A 21,954-nucleotide genomic window follows, 5' to 3' on the forward strand; every position below is an offset into this window, starting at 1 on the left:
TTAAACTACTCTACTTTTGGACTTCTCTAAGTATATTTAAAACCTAAAATGAAGCTAGGTAGTATAAATAAGCTTCTTCTGTTCATTTGTTTTTTTAACTTGTTCCTTGGTCTACTGTCTCAAGGAAATATGAAACAACACTAATAATACAAATAGCCAAGATCATGTGCCAGCTGCACACACACACTCTTATTCTTTCAATCACTGTAAAACATTTCAAGTAAGTACTATCATCTTCAGTGTTACAGATGAGTAAAGAGAAGATCAGTGTTAAGTAAACTGCTCAGTTACACAGCCAGTTAAGTGGTAGGACTGGAATTCTAAACCAGATCAATCTGACTCTAAGTCCTTTATTTATAACTACATGGCTATGCAATGTCTCAACAATTTCCAAGTGTAGTGTGATGCTAAGTTAGGGACACTGGAGTAAATAAGTCAGAGAACTCTGAACTGGAAGGACTGGTTCCCTATTGAATATAAGAACAGAAACTACTACAAAATTTCAAAGGATTCTAGAAAGCTATTTTAACATCAAAAGGCAAATTGAGGTGACAAGAGTAAAATAAACTTTCAAATGTCCTACTTTAAAAAATATTGTACTACTAAATCCTAGTTACTTGGAAAGGTGTTACATTATTACAATAACCCTTTGACTGCTTATGTAGAATTATATTTTAGTTATAAATTCAATTTCTTCTCTGCAATACAGAGGAAATATCCATCTGGACTTATCTATTTAATTCTTGGTAGTTTTACAATGATTTGACTTTTAATGATTTTCATAAAGGGTCAGAGATTATATAGAAGCAGTAACATAATAACACGGACTGAAGTTTCAGTGTATTACCTATAATTTCCCCTAGAATCCTATTTTGTATAATGTTCTTACTGATTTTCATTTTTAGGAGAGGCGAAGGGCACTGAGATGTGAACAATCACAGCTGATAACCCATTTTTTCCCACAACAGGACTTACTTTGACACTGTGTTTTCACAGCAAAAACACCATTTTTACTAGATTTTATGCTATAGATCAATAATAATAAAAATACCTAAAGATGCATTTATTTACACTTTAAATGAGGTTGAGATCTTTCACACCAAAGATCACTATTAGGGCTCCCCTGGTGGCGCAGTGGTTGAGAGTCCGCCTGCCGATGCAGAGAACGCGGGTTTGTGCCCCGGTCCGGGAAGATCCCACATGCCGCGGAGCGGCTGGGCCCGTGAGCCATGGCCGCTGAGCCTGCGCGTCTGGAGCCTGTGCTCCGCAACGGGAGAGGCCACAACAGTGAGAGGCCCACGTACCACAAAAAAAAAAAAAAAAAAAAAAAAGGTCACTATTATTATATGTAATAATACTACCATTATTTTAACTTTGGATGACTGTTGGTTGGGTAGTTAATGTCTTAATAAGCCATCCCTTGGAACTATTAAATAAAGCTCTGAAAGCTAAAAATGTTCCGATTCTCTGACATTTGGCTATTGTTTCATTTTATTTTTTGACTGTTATAAATTAACTTTAAAAAAATTGAACTTATGATTTTAGAATAGTTTTAGATTTACAAAAAAGTTGCAAAGATACCACGAAGAGTTCCCCACATACTTTATATACATTAGCTATTGTTTTTAAGTAATAAATGTGAAGTATGTTATCCTACCAAGTGACAGAAAGATGAGTATTTCCAAAGATAAATATATACTAGAAAACAAAATGCTATATATAAAATGACCCATCCAGTACAAGATCAGGAGGACAATTATTTTTTTTATCTTTAGAAAATAAACAAAATTTCCCAAAGCAAATAAATTAAAAAACTGTTTCAAACAGATTTACAAGTATAAAAGGCATGATAACAAATCTAAGGCGGTTCAATATGATGAAGTTTAGAATGTATCTTATTTCACAGATAACCTAATAAAATGGCAAATATTAACCCATATTATATTAAATCCCAGATATTTAACTCCCTAAAAATACCATTTGAAGCCCAACGTGAATTACCAAATCTAACAAAGAAATAGTTAAAATGATTTGAAAAGAATACAAATGAAACATTAAAAACAAATGAAATTTTTATAAAGAAAAAAGAAAACTAATAAAAACCTGTGGTATGATGGGTAGGATGACAGTATTCTCAGCAGGGACTGGCAGGACAGGGATCACAGGGACAGTGGGAGAAGAGGGAGGTACAGCTTCTGTTGGCTAAAAATCATCAACGACAAAAAATCAGGAAAAATATCAAATAAAAAGGAAACACATAATAGAAAGTTTTGTCACAAAGATAAATTATAGTTTTCAGAAATAATTGAAATAGGTAAAATAATATATTACTTCAACTTAAATGAGAAAACGCTCAATTATACCACCAATAATAATTTTAATGACTCTGTAGTTAAAACGAGTGACTACTCTTTAGATGTTTAAATGAAAATAATAAAAGATAATGATTTAACAATACTCCTCCACTGGGAGGCAAGACACTCACTTCACAGACAGACTACAAAATATTCTTGTAGCATTCAGTATATATTTGACTACTTTCCTCCTTGCATTCAAAGAATCAAAAGTAATTTCATTAGCCCATGAGGTAGGCAATTGGGGCCTATAAGTCCACAAACAGAAGATTCAAAGGACTTAAAAACTGAATTTATATCATTTTAAAGAAGCTGTGCTGTTAACCTCTACTATTAAGAACTGTAATAACCTGTCTTAAACCTGCCTGTAAAGTCATTAAGTGGGAACTCTAGTGACATAATTTAAACTAAGAAGTTTTGATATTTATACTCAATTACTCTATCAGGCTTAATTACTATTTTTAAAAAAGGTGTTAACTGGAACACAAAACAGGTGTCTTGTAACAAGTCCCAATCTCTATAAACTGGATTAATTCATAAATATTTGCTATACCAATGACATATTCTACATATATAAGAAAAACATTAAAATCAAATCTATAAGAAAACAATGTACATTAGAAGACACTTAAAACAGGAAGAACCAATTGCTAAACTTGAAACTATGCTTTTCCTCATTGATAAAGAAACACAAAATAAAATTATAATGTTGACCTTTTGTTGTCAATCAAATCAATCAAGGTTTATCAAAAATGTATGGCATCTCTTCAATAATGGTGCTGGGACAACCAGATAGCAACATGCAAAAGAATAAAGTTAAACCACTACCTCACATCCTATATAAAAACTAACTGGAAATTAATCAATCACCCAAATATAAGCATTAAAACCATAAAACTTTTAGAAGAAAACATAGGGATAAATCTTCATGACCTTGGATTTGACAATGGATTTTTAAATATGATATCAAAAGCATAAGTAAAAAAAAATCAATTAGACTTTATCAGAATTAAAACCTTTTGTGCACCAAATGGCATTATCAAGAAAGGGGAAAGACAATGCATGGAATGGGAGAAAATCTCGTAAATCATACACCTGATGATAGTTTAACATGCAGAATATATAAAGAACTCCTACAAATTACCACAAAAAGACAATTAAAAAATAGGCAAAGGACTTGAACAGACATTTCTCCAAAGAAGATACACAAATGACCAATAAGCACATGAAAATATACTCAGCATCATCATTCATTAGGGAAATATAAATCAAAGTTACAATGATATATCACTTCATACCTACTAGGATGCTGTAATAAAAAAGTAAAAACAAAAACAGAAAGTAACAAGTGTTGGCAAGGATGTGCAGAAACTGGAATCCTCAAAAACTGCTGGTGGGAATGCAAAATGGTGCAGTCACTGTGGAAAACAGTTTGGTTTGGCAGTTCTTCAAAAAACTAACCCTAGGATTACCATATGACCCAGCAATTCTACTCCTAGGTAAATACTCAAAAGAACTGAAAAGAGGGACTTGAATACTTTACCCCAGTGTTCTATGATGCATTATTCACAACAGCCAAAAGGTAAAAACAATCCAAGTGTCCATCAACAGATAAATAGCTACAAGATGTGGTATATTTATACAATGGATATTAACTCAGACATAAAAAGGGATGAAATTCTGATACATGCTACACATGGATGAATCTTGAAAACATTATACTAAGTGAAATTAACCAGACACAAAAGGTCAATATTGTGTGATTCCACTTATATGAAATATTTAGTATACGTAAATTCATAAAAAGTAGACTAGAAGTTACCAGGGGCCAGGGAGAGAGGAGTATAAGGCGTTTACTGCTTAAGGGTTACAAAGTAAGTTTGAGATAATGAAAAGGTTTTGGAAATAGTAGATAGTGGTGATGGTTGGGCAACATTGGGAATGTAATTAATGCCACAGAATTGTGCAGTTAAAACTGGTTAAAATGGCAAATGTATTTTACCACAATTAAAAAACTCAAAAAAATTTTAATGCATGGAAACAGGTCCTTTCACAGTGCTGTTGGATATGTAACTTCATACAAACTTTACGAAAAGCAATCTAAGTAATTATCTATAGCTTTAAAAATGTTCAAACTCTTTGACTTAGTAATTGTGGAAATCTATCCTAAGGGAATAATTCAAAAAGCAAATGTCTTAACACTCACTATATTCTTTTGAGCATTGTTTATACTTGGGGAAATGTAGGATATCCTAAATATAAGGTGTTGGAATGGTTGAGCAAATAATGATAATTTTATAAGATTAAATATTATGCATCAGTTAACAAGCATCTGAAAGAACAGCCTGTAAGTCATAAAGGATATTGCCTATGACATGGCATTAAGTAAAAAAGGGAAGATAAAGCTTTTATTTAAAAAATGGAAAGAAATGTTTGAAAAGTAAATCTCTGAGGGCAGGATTATGAATGGTTTTTCTCCCCTGCCTCTTTATTTCGAATTCTACTTTTCCAGTTGTCAACAATGAATACACAGTGATGCTATAATGCTGGGTGAGGGATGGAAGATCTATTCATATTAAGAGAAAAACAATTATTATGATCTTTTACCATCTCATTCTCTAGAAAATAAACTGAAAATGCGTTTCCCATTAATTGTTCTGAAAGATGCTAACAAATTTCAATGATTTTACAAGACTATTAGAGTTGAAGAAGCTAGGGATCAAGTTTAACCCTTCATTTTACAACTGAGCTAGGCTCACAAAAGGTAACCTGTGAGGAATTAGGAAAAGATTTGCTAGACTACTGTTACCTGGATTTCTTATATCCTGTAGAAAGAGATTTTAAGCCATTAGATTTTGTTTCCTTTTTTTCTTTCTTTTTAATGTTCCCAGTCTAAAGCAGTTCCCTGTTTGGGATGATGGAAAAAGTTATAGAGATGGACAACGGTGATGGCTACACAACACTGTGAATGTATTTAATGACACTGAATTAATTGTACACTTAAGAAAGGTTAAAATGGTAAAATTTTTGTTATGTATATTTTACCACAATTTTTTTAAAAAAGGACATTAGGAATAAAGCCTGTGGGTCTTACTTGGGACTCCAGTCACCAATTATACATTGTTCCTATAGGAAAAAAAATTAAAATTCCATAGTATGAGCTTAAAACAAATAATTTAAATGCTAACTAATTTTCAATGGAATACTTACAACTTTTAAAAAATGTCTGAAAAACCCAGAGATTCTAACTCCTAATTTATGACAAAGAGAAAAAGATAGTTTTAAAAGAATTTACGTTAAGTGAAATAAGTCAGAGAGAGACAAATACCACATAATCTCACTACAAAACAAAACAAACAAAACAAAATGAAAAGAGACTCATAGATACAGAGAACAAATGTGTGGTTGCCAAAAGGGAGGGAAGCAGTGGGGTGGGGGGGCGGGGTGGACGAAAGAGGTGAAGGGAATTAAGAGGTATAAACCTCTAGTTATATAAGACACAGGGATGTAATATACAGCACAAGAAATAAGGTCAATAATATAATAACTTTGTATGGGGAGAGATGGTTACTAGACTTACTGTGGTGATCATTTCACAATGTATGTAAATATCAAATCATTTTTAGTACACCCAAAACTAACATAATACTGTACAACTATATTTCAATAATTTTAGAAAACTGCTGATGAATCAACTGGATATACATATGGAAAATGAAATGAACCCTATTCACTCCCTTACACCATACTTAAAGTTAATTCCAGATGGCTTACTGACATAATTAAGAGATGTACAAAAATTAGGTTCCTAGAAGATAGTATTGATAGAATATCATCAGGATCTTGGTGTAGGCAAAGACTTCCTGAATAGGAAAGTACAGGTTGTTGAAGTCGAGCAGGGTGAGGAGAGTCTCTGTACACAGGGAGTGGAAGGGTGGCAGCAGTCTGGAGCAGGGTGTTGCGGAGTCTGAGCAGGATGAGGAGGGTATCCCATGTGGGCAAGCAGTGGCAGCAGCCTGATGTGTTTTGCTGGATCCCAAGTGTGATGGAGTATCTATGTGGCAGTAGTAGTAGTCTGGCACGAAGTATAGGGACCCCAGTGGAACAAGGTGGGGATATCCTGGATCTTGAGCTGGGTGGGAAGGATGTCTACCTAGAGCATTGACAGTGACAGGAGATTGCTTACATACAGGGGATTTTTGATCCAAGGATAAAGGAAGCAAGGTTCCTCATGTCACAGAACAGTCACAAATATGGAAAGGGAGAAAATTAGCCTGAAATCTATGGTTTTAGACTAGATTTGGAGGCACTGGTATGACTGCATGGTTTTCAATATATATAAATACAGAAATAAATGCATGTGTTTATATGTACATATATACCCTAGCTCTGTCTACAGAGAAGACCTGGGAGCAGTAACACCTCAATAGCATGAAAATACTTGGCATTCAGATCCTGGTTTATAAATACCCATTCTTTGATTAAAAAAAAAAAAAGAGGAATCTTTGGAGAAAAGGCTGATTCCAGTGCTAGAGTCTAGCAGGTACAATATGAGCCTAGAATATTCTGCTGTTCCAGAAAATAAGGAGGTGCTTGAAGAATAACGAGGGCATGACAAAGGACACTGAGAGTCAGCTTGAAGGGCTCTTATCAGTCAGATTGGGAATAATTTGAGACTCAAAATAAATAACGATAATGATGGTATAAATCCCACTGAATTAAACAGGACTCCAAGAGTCTACACTGATATAATTACATAATAATTAAATGAATAGAGAGAAGAGGGAGCATTTCCTTACAGTAGAATGCCAATTAAGAAATGTAGAAGGAATGATGGAGTTACAAAATCATCATTTGGCAACCATCATAGTAATAATTCATTCAAGAAACATCAACAAATGTTAAAACTTCCACTGCTGCTGAATGAACCCTCCATTTCATTCTAGTGGAAGACAGTTTGAATATGAGACACACACACACACACACACATACACACACGTATCTCCCCTACAAAGATTTATTAATTACAGTGAAGAAATGAAGCAGATACTATCTTAAAGTTAACATCACCAGGACAAATCAAAATCATATGCTACCTGATAGGATGTAATAAGAATACATCGCTTCTGTGACATTCTTATCAAAGATGCATAACTTTAACATTAAACATCAGACAAACCCAAATTGGGTGATAAACTAGAAAATAACTGGCTGTAGTCATCCAAAGTATCAAAGACAAGAAAGTCTAAAGTTTATCATTTTTTATTTAATTTTTTTAAACAGCTTTGTTAAAGTATAACTGATATACAAAAACTGCACATATTTAATGTATACGATTTGATGAGTTTGGACATACGCATACACCTGTGACACAATCACCACAATCAAAGTAGGAGACATATCTAACACCTATAAAAGTTTCTTTATGCCTCTATAATAGGGTCAGCTATTAGCTAATTAATAATCCATTTTAACATAAAAAAGACAGTTGTATGCTTATATCAAATGTCAAGGCCAAGCAAAAATTTCCTCCATTAGGCAGTTGCTCTCCAAAACCCTTTATGATAAACTATAAATTCTTTAATATTACATTTAAACCTCACTGTAATACTGGCTCAGAGCCTATTCTAAATCTATTTCCTTCCAATACGATAATCTAGAGGATCTGACTACCATTTTTTAAAAATCCTAAAAAAATGTGCACCATCTGAATCCACCCCACTCTCTACAGGGCACTGAGCAAGTACTCTGAAAAAGAACATATGCCCCTGCTTCTTCCTTAAGAAAGGCAAATACTGCTGAGAAAGTCTTCAAAACCAAATGGGTACCAACACACACAATTTCCTAGCCACAGCCAATAACCAGTTCAGGTAACACAGAATTACAGAACAACAAATCATTTAGTTCATATGAAACAAAAATACCACACTAAACAAATAATATCTAATCAAATGAAGGTTGAGTAATGAGGAACAGCATAGATGTTAGATATGATAATACATATGAAGAGACAAGAGGCTATTTTCAGTGCAGGATTGAGAGCATGGTAAAATTCTGGGGAGTTGTATAACAAGATTCTAAATTGGAAAATGGCAAACTTAAGACTCTAAATAATGAGGCAGCAATATACAGTAACCATTATATATGGGTTATTACAGAAAAGAAGGAAATCACCATAAGCATTTTAAACTTGAAAAATCTTACATACATATTTTATTAGACAATATGACTTTTATGCCATCATCCTTCTTCTGCTCCATTTGTATATATCACTCAATAAGATCAGCTCCAACGAGTTTTAGGTTTTTTTTTTTTTAATCTTGACCATGTGACTAACAACGGTCTCAGTTGTTTCTATCCATAGCAACACCATGGAATCATTAGCCTCGAAGGCTGCCTTCAGAGACTTGTTTCCATGACAACAGAGGCTATAATATTAACACTGTCTCAAAGAACACTGCAGAAAATTGTAAATTCCCGGAAAGTAACTGGATTGTACATATTTTTAAAGTACTTTTTTAATGCCAGTATCGAATTGACAGCTTTCTGAAAAATGTTTTAACTAATTTTTAGAGATTCTTGTTATTTATTCACAGCTTTACATTTTAAATTTCATTTAAGATCTTAAAATTATGAAAGCAGCTTTTAAAAGAATTTTGATAAAAAGTGGTCTGAAACCTCATTAGGTATAGTCACATGCTTAATGCGTACTGCACATCTACATTTATGACCACGTAACTCCCTTTCACTTCCATTAATTCAACAATAAATGAAAAACAATATATAAATTGAGTGCCCTTACCTTTAATAAATCTCTATTTGCTTAAAATAGTTAAAGTGTTTTTTTTTTGTTTTTTTTTTTTGGCGGTACACGGGCCTGTCACTGCTGTGGCCTCTCCCATTGCAGAGCACAGGCTCCGGATGCGCAGCCCCAGCGGCCATGGCTCACTGGCCCAGCCGCTCCGCGGCACGTGGGATCCTCCCAGACCAGGGCACGAACCCGCGTCCCCTGCATCGGTAGGCGGACTCCCAACCACTGTGCCACCAGGGAAGCCCTAAAGTGTTTTTTTTTTATATGTGCATCTGAATCCTGACTGATACAGGAAGAGACAGAAGGAACAATTAGGAAGCTGCTATGATAATCCAGCTGAGAGGTTATCAGTGGCTTTAGCCAAATGATGGTGATGGTGAAAATGGACATGAGTAGTCAAATAAAGATAGATTTTGAATGTAGAATTGGTATATCTAGTGACTGATGGGAAGGTGGGAGGAAGGACTATTAAGAATAACACCAACAATGGCCACTAAAAAGTATCTTTTACATCACAGTTAGACCCAACCACAATAGATTTACAAGGCTTTCTGAACATATTTTTAAACTCTTTCTCACTTATTTTCTTTTTAATTTTTGGCTGCACCCCATGGCATGTGGGACCTTAGTTCCCCGACCAGGGATCAAACCCGCGCCCCCTACATTGGAAGGCGGAGCCTTAGCCACTGGACCGCCGGGGAAGTTCCTCTCACTTATTTTCTTGCTTATTAAAATGGTCATCATAGCATAAGATCAAACTCTGAAGAAAGATAACTAATACCATACTACCAGGTAATTAATAATTGTTTACATCTTACATTAACATGTCACATGAATGTGGTAAACTGAGCTTAGAATACACACAAAGATTCAATAAGCTCAAAATAAATTTATACCACATTTACAGAAGATGAAATATATGAAATAGCAACTCTTTTGTTATCAATATCTTAGATAACAAGGAAAAAAATTACCCCTATGCCACTGTTGGTCAATAAGGATTTTCTTTTGTTTTTGTATGGCACAGTTTAATATTCTTAAACCAAGTTCCTTTGCTTAAATATCTACTATGTGGTAATGAGACATGTTTCTCTGAATAAATGTCAAAGAAGCTATCTAAGAGGAAAAGAGAAACCAGGGGAAAAAAACTTCAAGCCTTTTTTATGTTTATAGAAGGATAAAATACAGCACAGTAGATTTATCAAAACTGTTTGGGAATCACTGTACTTAACAGGGGTCCGGTATCTTCAGAATAAAGGTGTTTTTCATTGCTTAGATCCGGTTCTTATTTGATTCAAATGCTCTTTTTGCCACAGTTACTCCAAATAAGTACCTTCAACATAAACTCCATGTTATTTGAACCAGCTGTATATGATACCTGTGTCATAATTATCTCAGAAGCAAATAGCAACGAAACCAGATACATTTTTTAACAAATGCTAAGGAATTAAATATAAATTTTTGATTTTAAAATAACAAAGAAGGGATAGGGAAATAGATCTAGTGATTAACAATCCTAGTATAGAAGCATGGGTACAGATTTGTTAGTTCACACAGACAGAACATCTAGTTTACGGATCTATTTCTGCTTGCAAGATTCATGATAGTTAAAGTATGTCATCCCTTCATTATAAAAAGATGGTATTCTATCAGCATTCAGCTGATCACTTTGTATTGGTAGAAGGATGAGCCAACAATCACTAAAAATTTCAAGTAAACAGAGATCCAAAACTTGGATTCAAAGATGTGGTTACATAATTAACAAATAGGTATGAAACTACCAACTGCAATATGCTGCCCGCCCCCCACCCCCCAATTTTATCAGACTATGGCTACAGAAACATACACAACCGTGGACTCCATAATGACTAACCTAAAACGGGCCCTTAAATCTTCCTAGTAATCATATATTTACCCTATTCTATTCATTCTTGTACAAGTCCCTAGTGATTCAGGCCACTGTTACCTTTCTTAAGTCATCTTCTACTATTCTCCTCCCACTCAGTGTTTCGGCCATATTGACCTCTCTGTTCTCCAAACACTATTTTTTTTTTTTTTAAAGATGTTGGGGGTAGTTTATTAATTAATTAATTTATTTTTGCTGTGTTGGGTCTTTGTTTCTGTGCGAGGGCTTTCTTTAGTTGTGGCAAGCGGGGACCACTATTCATCGCAGTGCGCGGGCCTCTCACTATCGTGGCCTCTCTTGTTGCAGAGCACAGGCTCCAGATGCGCAGGCTCAGTAGTTGTGGCTCACGGGCCTAGTTGCTCCACGGCATGTGGGATCCTCCCAGACCAGGGCTCGAACCCGTGTCCCCTGCATTGGCAGGCAGATTCTCAATCACTGCGCTACCAGGGAAGCCCCTTCAAACACTCTAAACATGCTCTGGCCTCAGAGTCTTTTATTCACTCTTCCTCTGCATAGAATGCTCTTGCCCCAGACATCCATATGGCTCAACTCCATAATTTCTCTTATGCCGTTGCTCAAATATCGCCCTCCAGCTGAAGACACTCTTATTCTACTAACCCCACTCCACCCCCACCACACACGCACAAACATACACATTTCCTGTTGCCTTCTCTTTTTACCTTTCCTCCAGCATACTACATATTTTAATTACATTTGTCATCTGTCTTCCCCCCCTTTAATATAAGCTCTAGAAGAGTGGGGATTCTTGTTTTATTTACTCCTATATGCCCAGTGCCTAGAATAGTATCTAGCACACAGTAAATATTTAATACATATTTGTTGGACGAATGAAACCATGTGATTGCCAAAAGAGACTGAGTTCATCAGCACTCTAAAGTGATAAAGTGACTTGGAATGGACTGTGTACATCCTCCCTCCCCATGCTATACACAAAGCAGATATTGCTAAAAGATTCTGTGTGGTTGGGTGGTCACTACCAATCAGAAAGTGTTCAAGATGTTCTACCATATGATGACCTTATCAGTTTCAAAATACAAAAATGCCAAAAAATTGCCAGTTTCATGTTGTTCTCTACCTAGCAACAGCTAATTGCCTAATAATATCCCAACTGAAAATAAACATGTCTTGGTGAAGAACACTTGCCCAAAAGATTTTTACCTCTTTCCTTTTTAAGCTGTATTAGAAAGTAAGTATCACTGACAGCTCATATTTAAAACCTGTGGTGTCCTTCCTCCAAACTTCTGGTTTCTACTAACCTTAGCCTGGTCCCTAGGTCCCTCCTCAGAGGTTGGCTGCTTCTCTGTTTTACCTTGGTGTTCCATGTTTCCTTTTCAGTTTCCTTTTTAACACCGCCCCCCGCCCCCCATATTACGTTTTCCCTGTTAAAATAATTACTGTGGTTTCTCTTTTCCTGGCTGGACGCAGTCAAGGTTACCAATCCTCTTGTTAAAACAATTCTTCATCATTCTGTAATGAGGTTGCTTCTCCGTATCTCCAGATTCCTCACTTAAAAGGCCAGAATATTTTGTGGGACCAATAATGATGGTGGTCGTGAAAGTGGTGATAAAGATGATGATGAGGATGATAGGCACTTTACTGATGTCAGATATTATAATAAGGGCTTTGCAGGTTTGTCCCATTAATTTTCACTAGATCTTAATCCCTGTTTTCTGTAGGTGGAAGAAAGAGACTCAGAATTTAGGTTATTTGTCCAAGGTGCTACAGCTAATAAATACAATAGAGATTTAAACCCAGGCCATCATCCTCTAAAGACAGCATTCTCAACTACTACACTACACTGTCTCTTCAGAATAGCTCAAAAAGAGCTTTATTTCATCTTTATTGTTGCTATTGTATTTTATTGCAAAGACAATATATAATATCCCAGAAAAGAAACAATATTTCATCAATCCTTAGGTCAAGGGTTGGCAAACTTTTTCCATAAAGGGTCAGGTAATAAATATTTTAGACTTTAAGGGCCATGTAGTTTCGGTTGCAACTACCCAACTGTGCTGTAGCAGCTTGAAAGTAGCCAAACGCAATTCATAAATAGGCATGGCTGTGTTCCAATAAAATTTTATTTACACAAACAGGTAACAGGCTGGATTTGGCCTACAGGCTATAGTATGCTGACTCCGCTTCAGGTGATTTTAAAAAAGAAAAAAGTCTGATTAGGTCATGAAGAGAACAGAATATAACTTCGAGACACCTACATTAGCTTTTACTAACTATAGTTGGTTTAATTCTCTTGTAGTGGGCCTCCCTGGTGGCGCAGTGGTTGAGAGTCCGCCTGCCGATGCAGGGGATACGGGTTCGTGCCCCGGTCTGGGAGGATCCCATATGCCGCGGAGCGGCTGGGCCCGTGAGCCATGGCTGCTGACCCTGTGCATCCGGAGCCTGTGCTCCGCAACGGGAGAGGCCACAACAGTGAGAGGCCCGCGTACCACAAAAAAAAAAAAAAAAAAAAAAAAAAAAAAAAAAAATTCTCTTGTAGTGCTTAACCTATGATAATAAAAACAAGCAACTCCTCCCCCAAAAAAGGGAATGAGAGAATTAAAAAAACAATAAATACATATGAAAATTTCAAGTTTCATCTAGAGTTTAAAATATTTTTACAAAAAAGGCCTATATAATAAAGCTGTGTTCTTATAACTGAAAGAATTTAGGATCTATACTGTATGTAGCCTTTCAGTTTGGAAAAAATGATTAGAATGATACAATTTTTGCTCTATTTCCCCTCTCCAAAATCCTGCTATGGCATTTAGTATAGCTGAAACAATTAATTCCTAAGGTTGGTATTCATCTTTGTTTTTCTTTTTCTTAAAATTAATTAATTAATTAATTTCTGGCTGCATTGGGTCTTCATTGCTGCACACAGGCTTTCTCTGGTTGTGGTGAGCGGGAGCTACTCTTCGTTGCAGTGCGCGGGCTTCTCATTGCAGTGGCTTCTCTTGTTGCTAAGCATGGGCTCTAGGTGCACGGGCTTCAGTAGTTGTGGCACGTGGGCTCAGTAGTTGTCGTTCACGGGCTCTAGAGTGCAGGCTCAGTAGTTGTGGTACACGGGCTTAGTTGCTCTGCGGCATGTGGGATCTTCCTGGATCAAGGCTCGAACCCGTGTCCCCTGCACTGGCAGGCAGATTCTTAACCACTGCACCACCAGGGAAATCCCATTCTATATCTTTCAAAATACTTACAAACTGATTATTTTTCAAATTTATAACGCTTTGATATATTAGATGGTTCTACCAAGATTAGTCAGAGTTAAATACAGAAAAATGACGCTGGGATATGTTTTGATTCAAATTGCAGATTATAATCTCCAGTTATTTTCCTCAGGACCAACAAAAATTCTGTAAGGCAATCAGCTGGTCCCATTTTGTCATAATAATAATTTCTTCACACTCCACAGCTGGCTGAATCAATAGTCACAGTTCAGATTTCAAAAATACTGAAAATACTGTTCAGAAACGGGACTAAATTGGGGTTAACTAATGGATGAAGAATGAATAGGCAGGGCTCCTGTTAAGAGGTGAGGGGGAAAACATCTTTTAAATAAATTTATCTAGGGGCAGAAGTTGTACTCAGGGTTCTCCTAAAATTCCACTGCTTCCAGATGTGACACCAGTTGGTTTATACTTGCACAAAATAGGTCCAGTCTTTGCTGATTGATTTGCATATGCCTGTAAAATTGTCACATCAGTTAGTTTATTTAAAGTTTGTAAAATAAGGTGATAATTGTAGGCTACTGTTCTCCACATGGTCTGAATAACTATTTTTACCTTTATCAAAATTCTAACTTTTGATATAAAAATGGAGGATTGAAAATGTTATCTAAATAACAGTGCCAAGAAGTACAAAGAATAACGCAGTGAGAGCTCTTTAAAGAAAACAATACTAAGTCAAGTTTTGACAATAAGAATTTAAGTTCTTCATATGTTAAGAAGATAATGCTTCACAGTTTTTTCACAGAGGGCTTTGAATTACTTTAGAAATATACATAATTTTATAAAATCTTGTAATGGAGACTTGTTAATTTTAAAGCCATAGTTCTATATAAAAATGGCTTGGGAAATTTACAGTGGCCAAACCATATTTAGAAGTTCCAAATTTCCCTGTAGCCATCATCAGATTAAATGAAAACAGACACATATATTAACATTTGTTTATTCATTCAACAAACAGTCAACATGTACGTTTCACTATGCTAGGCTCTAGGGATATAAGAGAAGAAAACATACATCAGTACTACCAGTTCTTGTGAAGCTTATGGTTTAGCAGCTGATATTAAACAAATCATTACCTAACTGATTACTGAAATGCAGCTGTGATAAGAGGTATGGAGTACAATTCTCAGGAAAACAAACACTGCTTGAAATAAGCAAAGGGCAAAAACGTTGTGCAGGCTGAATACCCTATTCTGACCTCAAAGCATATGGGCCAGTCATTTTTCAGCACTGTTATTAACACATTATTTTAGAAGTTAACTCTAAAACTATATATATATACATATAAAAAATACATATATACACATATATAATATACATACTAAAATACATAAACTGTAGCTTGTGAAATTTCTTTTTACCTATTTGTCCTTGACAAAAGGACAATCTAACAATCATGATACTCTATAGAAACTACAAAGATGAATGCAACACACTTCCTAGTTATAAAGAGCTTATATAACAGATTTCACTTACTTAGTTCTTCAAACTATAGCCAATCTAATCCACCTTAAGATACCAATGTTGCTCTTTTAACAGACTTTATTTTTTAGAGCAGAAAGTATAGAGTTCCCATATAACCTCTGCCCACACACATGCACTGCCTCCCACTATCAACACTCCCCACCTGAGCTATACATTGTACAGCTGACGAACCTACATTGACACACCATTATTATCCAAAGTTCACAGTTTACACTAGGGTTCATTCTTGGTGTTGTACATTCTATGGGTTTGAACAAGTTTATATATAATGTCATGTATCCACCATTATAGTACCATACCTAAGAGTTTCACTGGCCTAAAAATCCTCTGTGCTCTATCTATTCATCCCTCTCTCTTTCCTAACCCTGGGCAACCACTAATCTTTTTACTGTCTCTGTAGTTTTGCCTTTTCCAGAATGTCATATAGTTGGAAGCATACAGTATGTAGCCTTTTCAGATTGGTGTCTTTCACTTAGAAATATGCATTTCAAGTTCCTCCACATCTTTCCATTTCTTTTGAATGATCAATAACATTTCATTATCTGGCTGTACCACAGTTTATCCATTTACCTACTGAAGGTCATCTTGGTTGCGTCCAAGTTTTGGCAATCATGAATAAGGCTGCTATAAACATCTGTGTGCAGGTTTTCATGTGGACATAAATGTTCAACTCATTTGGGTAAAAACTAAGGAATGCAACTGATGGATTGTATGGTCAATCTGGGTTTTTTTTAAATTAATTAATCAATTTTTTTGGCTGTGTTGGGTCTTCGTTTCTGTGCGAGGGCTTTCTCTAGTTGCGGCAAGCGGGGGCCACTCGTCATCGCGGTGCGCGGGCCCTCTCACTGTCGCGGCCTCTCTTGTTGCAGAGCACAGGCTCCAGACGCGGAGGCTCAGTAGTTGTGGCTCACGGGCCCAGTTGCTCCACGGCATGTGGGATCTTCCCAGACCAGGGCTCGAACCCGTGTCCCCTGCATTGGCAGGCAGATTCTCAACCACTGCGCCACCAGGGAAGCCCCAATCTGGTATTTTTTAAAAGCGAATATAACCATTTTAAACTTTTTGTTTAATCTTCATCTTTATGCTTTTCTAAAGTGTCCAACTATACAAATGACTGGGTCTCAAACACCATTTACACATATTTTTGAGTAGATATTCTTTGGGTGAAAAGGGATACAATTAATTTCCGAATCTGAGTAATGTTATTAATTTTACAAAATTACTGGCCTTTTGAGTAGGAAATTAAACTTTGCCAACAGACAGCATCTCACAACCAAGTATAACAGAATTTTTATCCTAACTTTGATTGCTCGGTTAATCAATACTCAAAGAGACTATTTCTACCCATCCTCCTGGAAACTATTCTACTATCAGACTTGGCATTTCCAAAGTCGTTTAAGAGGATTATCTACTTACTCTCTATATATTCTAGTTTAATACAAAGGCATTATACTACTGAATATAAGCAATTTCATTCCTTAGAGATGAAGAAAAAAATGTGTATATATATATTTGATCTATCACTTCAAAACGCAACTATTATTAGGCATGAGGCCAAATGTTTGAAACATACATAGATAAGAAGATTAGGCCAATCCGTGTTGGTCCAATGTGGAAATGCCTTGGTGTGAATATTTAGACCTGCTGCCCAGTAGGAACTGTCAGAAGATAAATGGTTACAGATGATGACACCACATGCCTCTGTTTGCCTGGGAAGTTCCCTCTTTCCGTAAAAGTACTCCAAGTTTGGTCTATGAATTATATACTCAACCTAGTTATAAGGAAACTGAATGTTTTTTCTCCTCTTCTCTCCCTGTCTCACCTCCTCAAGGGTATTTCTTTCCATAAGGGTAAATAACAAGAGAATCATCAGCCAGAGGATCAGTATAACATTAGCTAAAGTGTGATATATGTTTCACAGAAGGTCTAAGAGAGACTTCAGACAGATTAAAAATATATAATAATAAAGAATCAAGTACTATTAAGTGCTATGAAGAAAAATATTTAAAAAGGTAAGAAGTCAGTGACATTTGGAGTGAAGAAGTGCCTTCTACCTTAGACAAGAATCTAGGAAGACCCTCTGAGAAGGTAACAGATGAGTAGAAATCTGAAGGAAGTGAGGAAATGAACTATGAGAATATGTGAGGAAAGAATGTTCCAGGCAGAGAAAACAGCAAGATTAAGGTTCTGAGATGGCCACATGCTTGATATATTTGAGGAACAGGAACAAGGCCAATACAGCTGGAACAAAGTAATTGAGGGAGCAGTAGGAAATGGGATTAGAGGTACTGCCAGGGGCTAGATAATAAAGGGCCTTTTGAACTATGGTAAAGAAGGATTTAGGATTTTATTATATATCGAATTGGGAGCCACGGGAGAGTAAAAACAAGGTACTGACAAGAACTGACATTCTGTAAGGATGACTCTGGCTGCTGGGTGAAGAACAGACTGGTGAGAGTAAAGAATGGAGCTAGGGAGACCAGATAGATATCTACTGCGATAGTTCAGGCAACAAATTAAATAAGTTGAATTAGTAGTTGTAGAAGTGGTGAAAAGTGGTTAGATTATAATATATTCTAAACACAGAGCCCTCAGAATTTGCTATTAAATTGCATGTGGAGCAAAGGGAAAAAGAACAGAAAATTATTCCAAGGGTTTTTATATTCAGCATCTCAGTGACTGGTACACTGAATGAAGATGGGGGAGAACAATAAAATTAGAAACTCTGTTTTTGACATGTTAACTTTCAGATACTTAATCCAAGTGGAGATACTGAGTAGGAAAGCCAGATACATAAGTCTAGTGTATGGGGAATAGCTCTGGACTGAAGGTATGAGTACTGATGTATTTAAAGGCACCTGGATGAGATCACCTGAAATATGAGTATAAAAAGAGAGAAGTTCAAGGACTGATGCCCTGAGTTACTCTAGCTATTAGCAGTAAGAAGAGGAGGAGGATACTGCAAAGGAAACTGAGGTAGGGAGAGTATCAGGAGAATGGTGTTCAAGAGTCAAAGAAGAAAAGAATTTAAAGGAGAGAGCAGTTAGTTGTGTAAAAAGCTGTTGTGGGGTCGAGTAAAATAAAGATTGAGAACTGACCACTGGATCTGACAGTCTATACTCCTAGAGGAGTTCTGGCTGGTTGTTTTAATGAAAGGTATTTTAGCAGGTATGTAGGCTGATAGGAATAATCCAGTATGGAGGGAAAGACGGACAATGCAATGAAGAGAAGAGAGAATTTCACAAGTCCCTGAACAGTCAAAAATGAAGATCTAGTACAGAAGTGAAGGGTGAGATTTAAGAACACAAATGGATCATTTATTTTAACAGGATGGAATACAGAATAAGACCATCAATTGAGAATGAGGGCCAGGAAACAGGTATTGGAAGTTTAATGGGCAGCTTTGGAGCTGATGTGGAGGAGGCAGAGTTGCAATTAACCAAGGTTAGATCTTACCAATGAAGTGACAGAGGAGCAAGAGAGTTAAGATTATGAAAGGCAGTGTTTATAGTCATGGACCAAGGAATGTGAGCAAAGCAAGGAGGGAAGTGAGAGCATGAAAGAAGTGATAGATAATAAAAAGTTGGGCTGAAGGTCTTTAAAGGGTAAAAAAAAATTGTTGTAAGGGAGGTGAGCTGAAAAGAAAGGAAGTGCTAGTCAGTTTGAAACGCTTGCAGCTGAGATTTTGTAAGTGGTTCAGTCAATGGTAATGAGGTCTTGAATATGACCATTTCAGCAGGTCACTCAAGTGAAAGAAAAAATAGACTCCTAGAGGCAAGGATATCAAAGAACTGAGAAGTCAAGATTTTGGAAGGATCACACCAGGATACTGAAAATCACTTAAGAATGATTACATGGATAGTGGACAGAGAAAAGACAGTTCAAATCATCAAGGAGTAGGAGTGACTGTGAAAGATGCAGATGACTAGACAAGGAGGGGAAGTAGAAAATACTGTCTGATGATATATACATTTTTAAAAGGAAGGAGGTACAATCATCCATAAATACCAGTGATAAGCAAGGAAGACATCAACTCCACTTGTTGGTCCCAAGGTACATGGGATATGACAGATAAAAATTACACTTTTTGTGAGGGCTAAAGAAAAAACAGTACTCTCGGGGGAACACCAGGTTTCTATGAGAGAAAAAACGGTGAGATGAACAATCACAGAAGAGTTTGAGGAAAAAGGAAATTTTGCTGATCACGAACTGGGAGTTCCAAAGGGCAGAGTGAAAGAAATTGGGAGGTCACAGATAAATGGGAGTTTAAAACATATTGGAGATATACCAGCGTCAAACAGAGATAAGGAAATTAAGTGAAGGTGATCTGGAAGGCTTCAACTTTTTTTTTTTTTTTTTTTTTTTTTTTGCAGTATGCGGGCCTCTCACTATTTTGGTCTCTCCCGTTGCGGAGCACAGGCTCTGGAGGCACAGGCTCAGTGGCCATGGCTCATGGGCCCAGCCGCTCTGTGGCATGTGGGATCTTCCCGGACGGGGGCACGAACCCATGTCCCCTGCATCGGCAGGCAGACTCTCAACCACTGCACCACCTGGGAAGCCCCAAGCCTTCAACTTTTTTTAGTGATTAAGATGTCCTGATGGTATGCTTGGTAAAAGGTGGGTAATCAGTTAAATTTAGTTGTCTACTTGTGACTGGTTTAGCATTTGCAGAAAGGAGTGTTGGGCGGGAAGGCAAGGTCAGGAAACTGGTGTCTCACCAAGAATTTGAAGTGCTCTTTGGGGTCCCTCCTTTATATCCTGCAATTGAAGGTGTTGAGATATGTGGTTCTTTAAAAACTGTACAGCCTGCACTCACAGGAACTTATTCAGTCAACACTATTTACTGAATGTCTGAATGAACTGCACCATCCTAGATACTTTAATTCCTAATTATCTAATTTGAATTTGTCGAAGACTATTAAAATTAAGCAATATAAAAATAAAATAATAATAATAGCTTCCAGGCACTGTTCTAAGTGTTACATGCATTTAATCATTTAATACAATTAACTCAATGAAGTTGATGCTATTATCTTCATTTGGGGACAATATAACCAATGCATAGCTCTAAAAATTAAATCCTTTCTACTCCAGAGTGTACCTGTTTAGGACAAATAGTATTCTTTTCATACAAATTAGCCTATTTATTTTTCTGGTATCTGAACAGTGGGCATCTATCTGAACAGTGTTTTCCTGTATTTTGATCTAGGACAGAGTTTTTTCCTCTAAAAAGCAGATTATTCAATTCATGTGGCTAATATTCACTCTTGTTAAAATTTTATTGTTCTGCTTAAATTATAAGTCATTATGCCTGTTCCATTCACTCCTAGGAAGAGAATTTTGCTGTTTTCAGCTTAATTTGGCATGTCAATTGTCTGGGGGAGGGGGGAAATTCTATTTGAATATCTATAATGACCCACAATAGGGATTTTGAAGTAATCCAAAACATGGGAACAATTGCCAAATACACATTCGAAGTGACCTACCACGTTACAGCTGTTCAAAGTTTATATATGACTACTATTTTTGTTAATAAACACTGACATCACCAATTATCTCCTTTTAATTAGGAGATAATCAAGTAGCAAAGTCTAGAAGTATTGTGCTAGAGTTCTTTATGGCCCTGTTGAATATAAAAATTGGTCTTGGATTTAACAGAGCTGCATCACTAAATAGGACAGAGCAGATTGGCATCAAAGGATCATAAATACAAGAAGAGGAAGAAGGGTGAAGTGAGGAACTGAGGAGGGCTTGACAATGAGTAGCCCACATTTTCTATATTATAATGACTATTCAAAATTAAGAACATAAGTAGTATGAAGCTCAAAACAGAAAACCTTACACCAAAGTAAAATAATTCACAAGAAACTCATCTTAGTTTAACATTAATAACAAACAAATAATAAAACCTCTCATTGTAAACTTTTGGGATACAGCCAAATGACAAAATTAGACATAGTCTTTAAGCTGTATGGTTATCATCATGGGTAAAGATTCAAAGGGGTGAGGAAATCAGGTACATGGGGGGTTTGTGCGGCTTGAAGAAAATCTGAAGAATGGAGGGGAAGAAAAGGGAAGTGGAGGAAGAGATGGGCTACTGTGAAGAATCAAAGGCACGTATGACGGCAATAGAGTGAATCCGATAAATATAGG

General features: G+C 36.3%; 1 protein-coding gene across 21 annotated transcripts in view; it reads right to left on the reverse strand.

The window, feature by feature from the left end:
- Window positions 1–21,954, reverse strand: part of DLG1 (discs large MAGUK scaffold protein 1) — a gene marked incomplete at both ends in the record, with an annotated part of 293,223 nt that overhangs the window by 149,827 nt on the left and 121,442 nt on the right. For 9 of the 21 annotated variants that reach the window (XM_079704322.1, XM_079704323.1, XM_079704328.1 and 6 more), the window contains one exon: window positions 2,104–2,202. The exons of the other annotated variants lie outside the window; for them this stretch is intronic. In XM_079704322.1, the coding sequence (XP_079560448.1) occupies window positions 2,104–2,202 (99 nt within the window). The remainder of the gene's footprint in view (window positions 1–2,103; window positions 2,203–21,954) is intronic. 21 annotated transcript variants of the gene reach the window in all.

This window comes from Hyperoodon ampullatus, assembly GCF_949752795.1.
Source record: "Hyperoodon ampullatus genome assembly, chromosome: 5".
NCBI lineage: Eukaryota > Metazoa > Chordata > Mammalia > Artiodactyla > Ziphiidae > Hyperoodon > Hyperoodon ampullatus.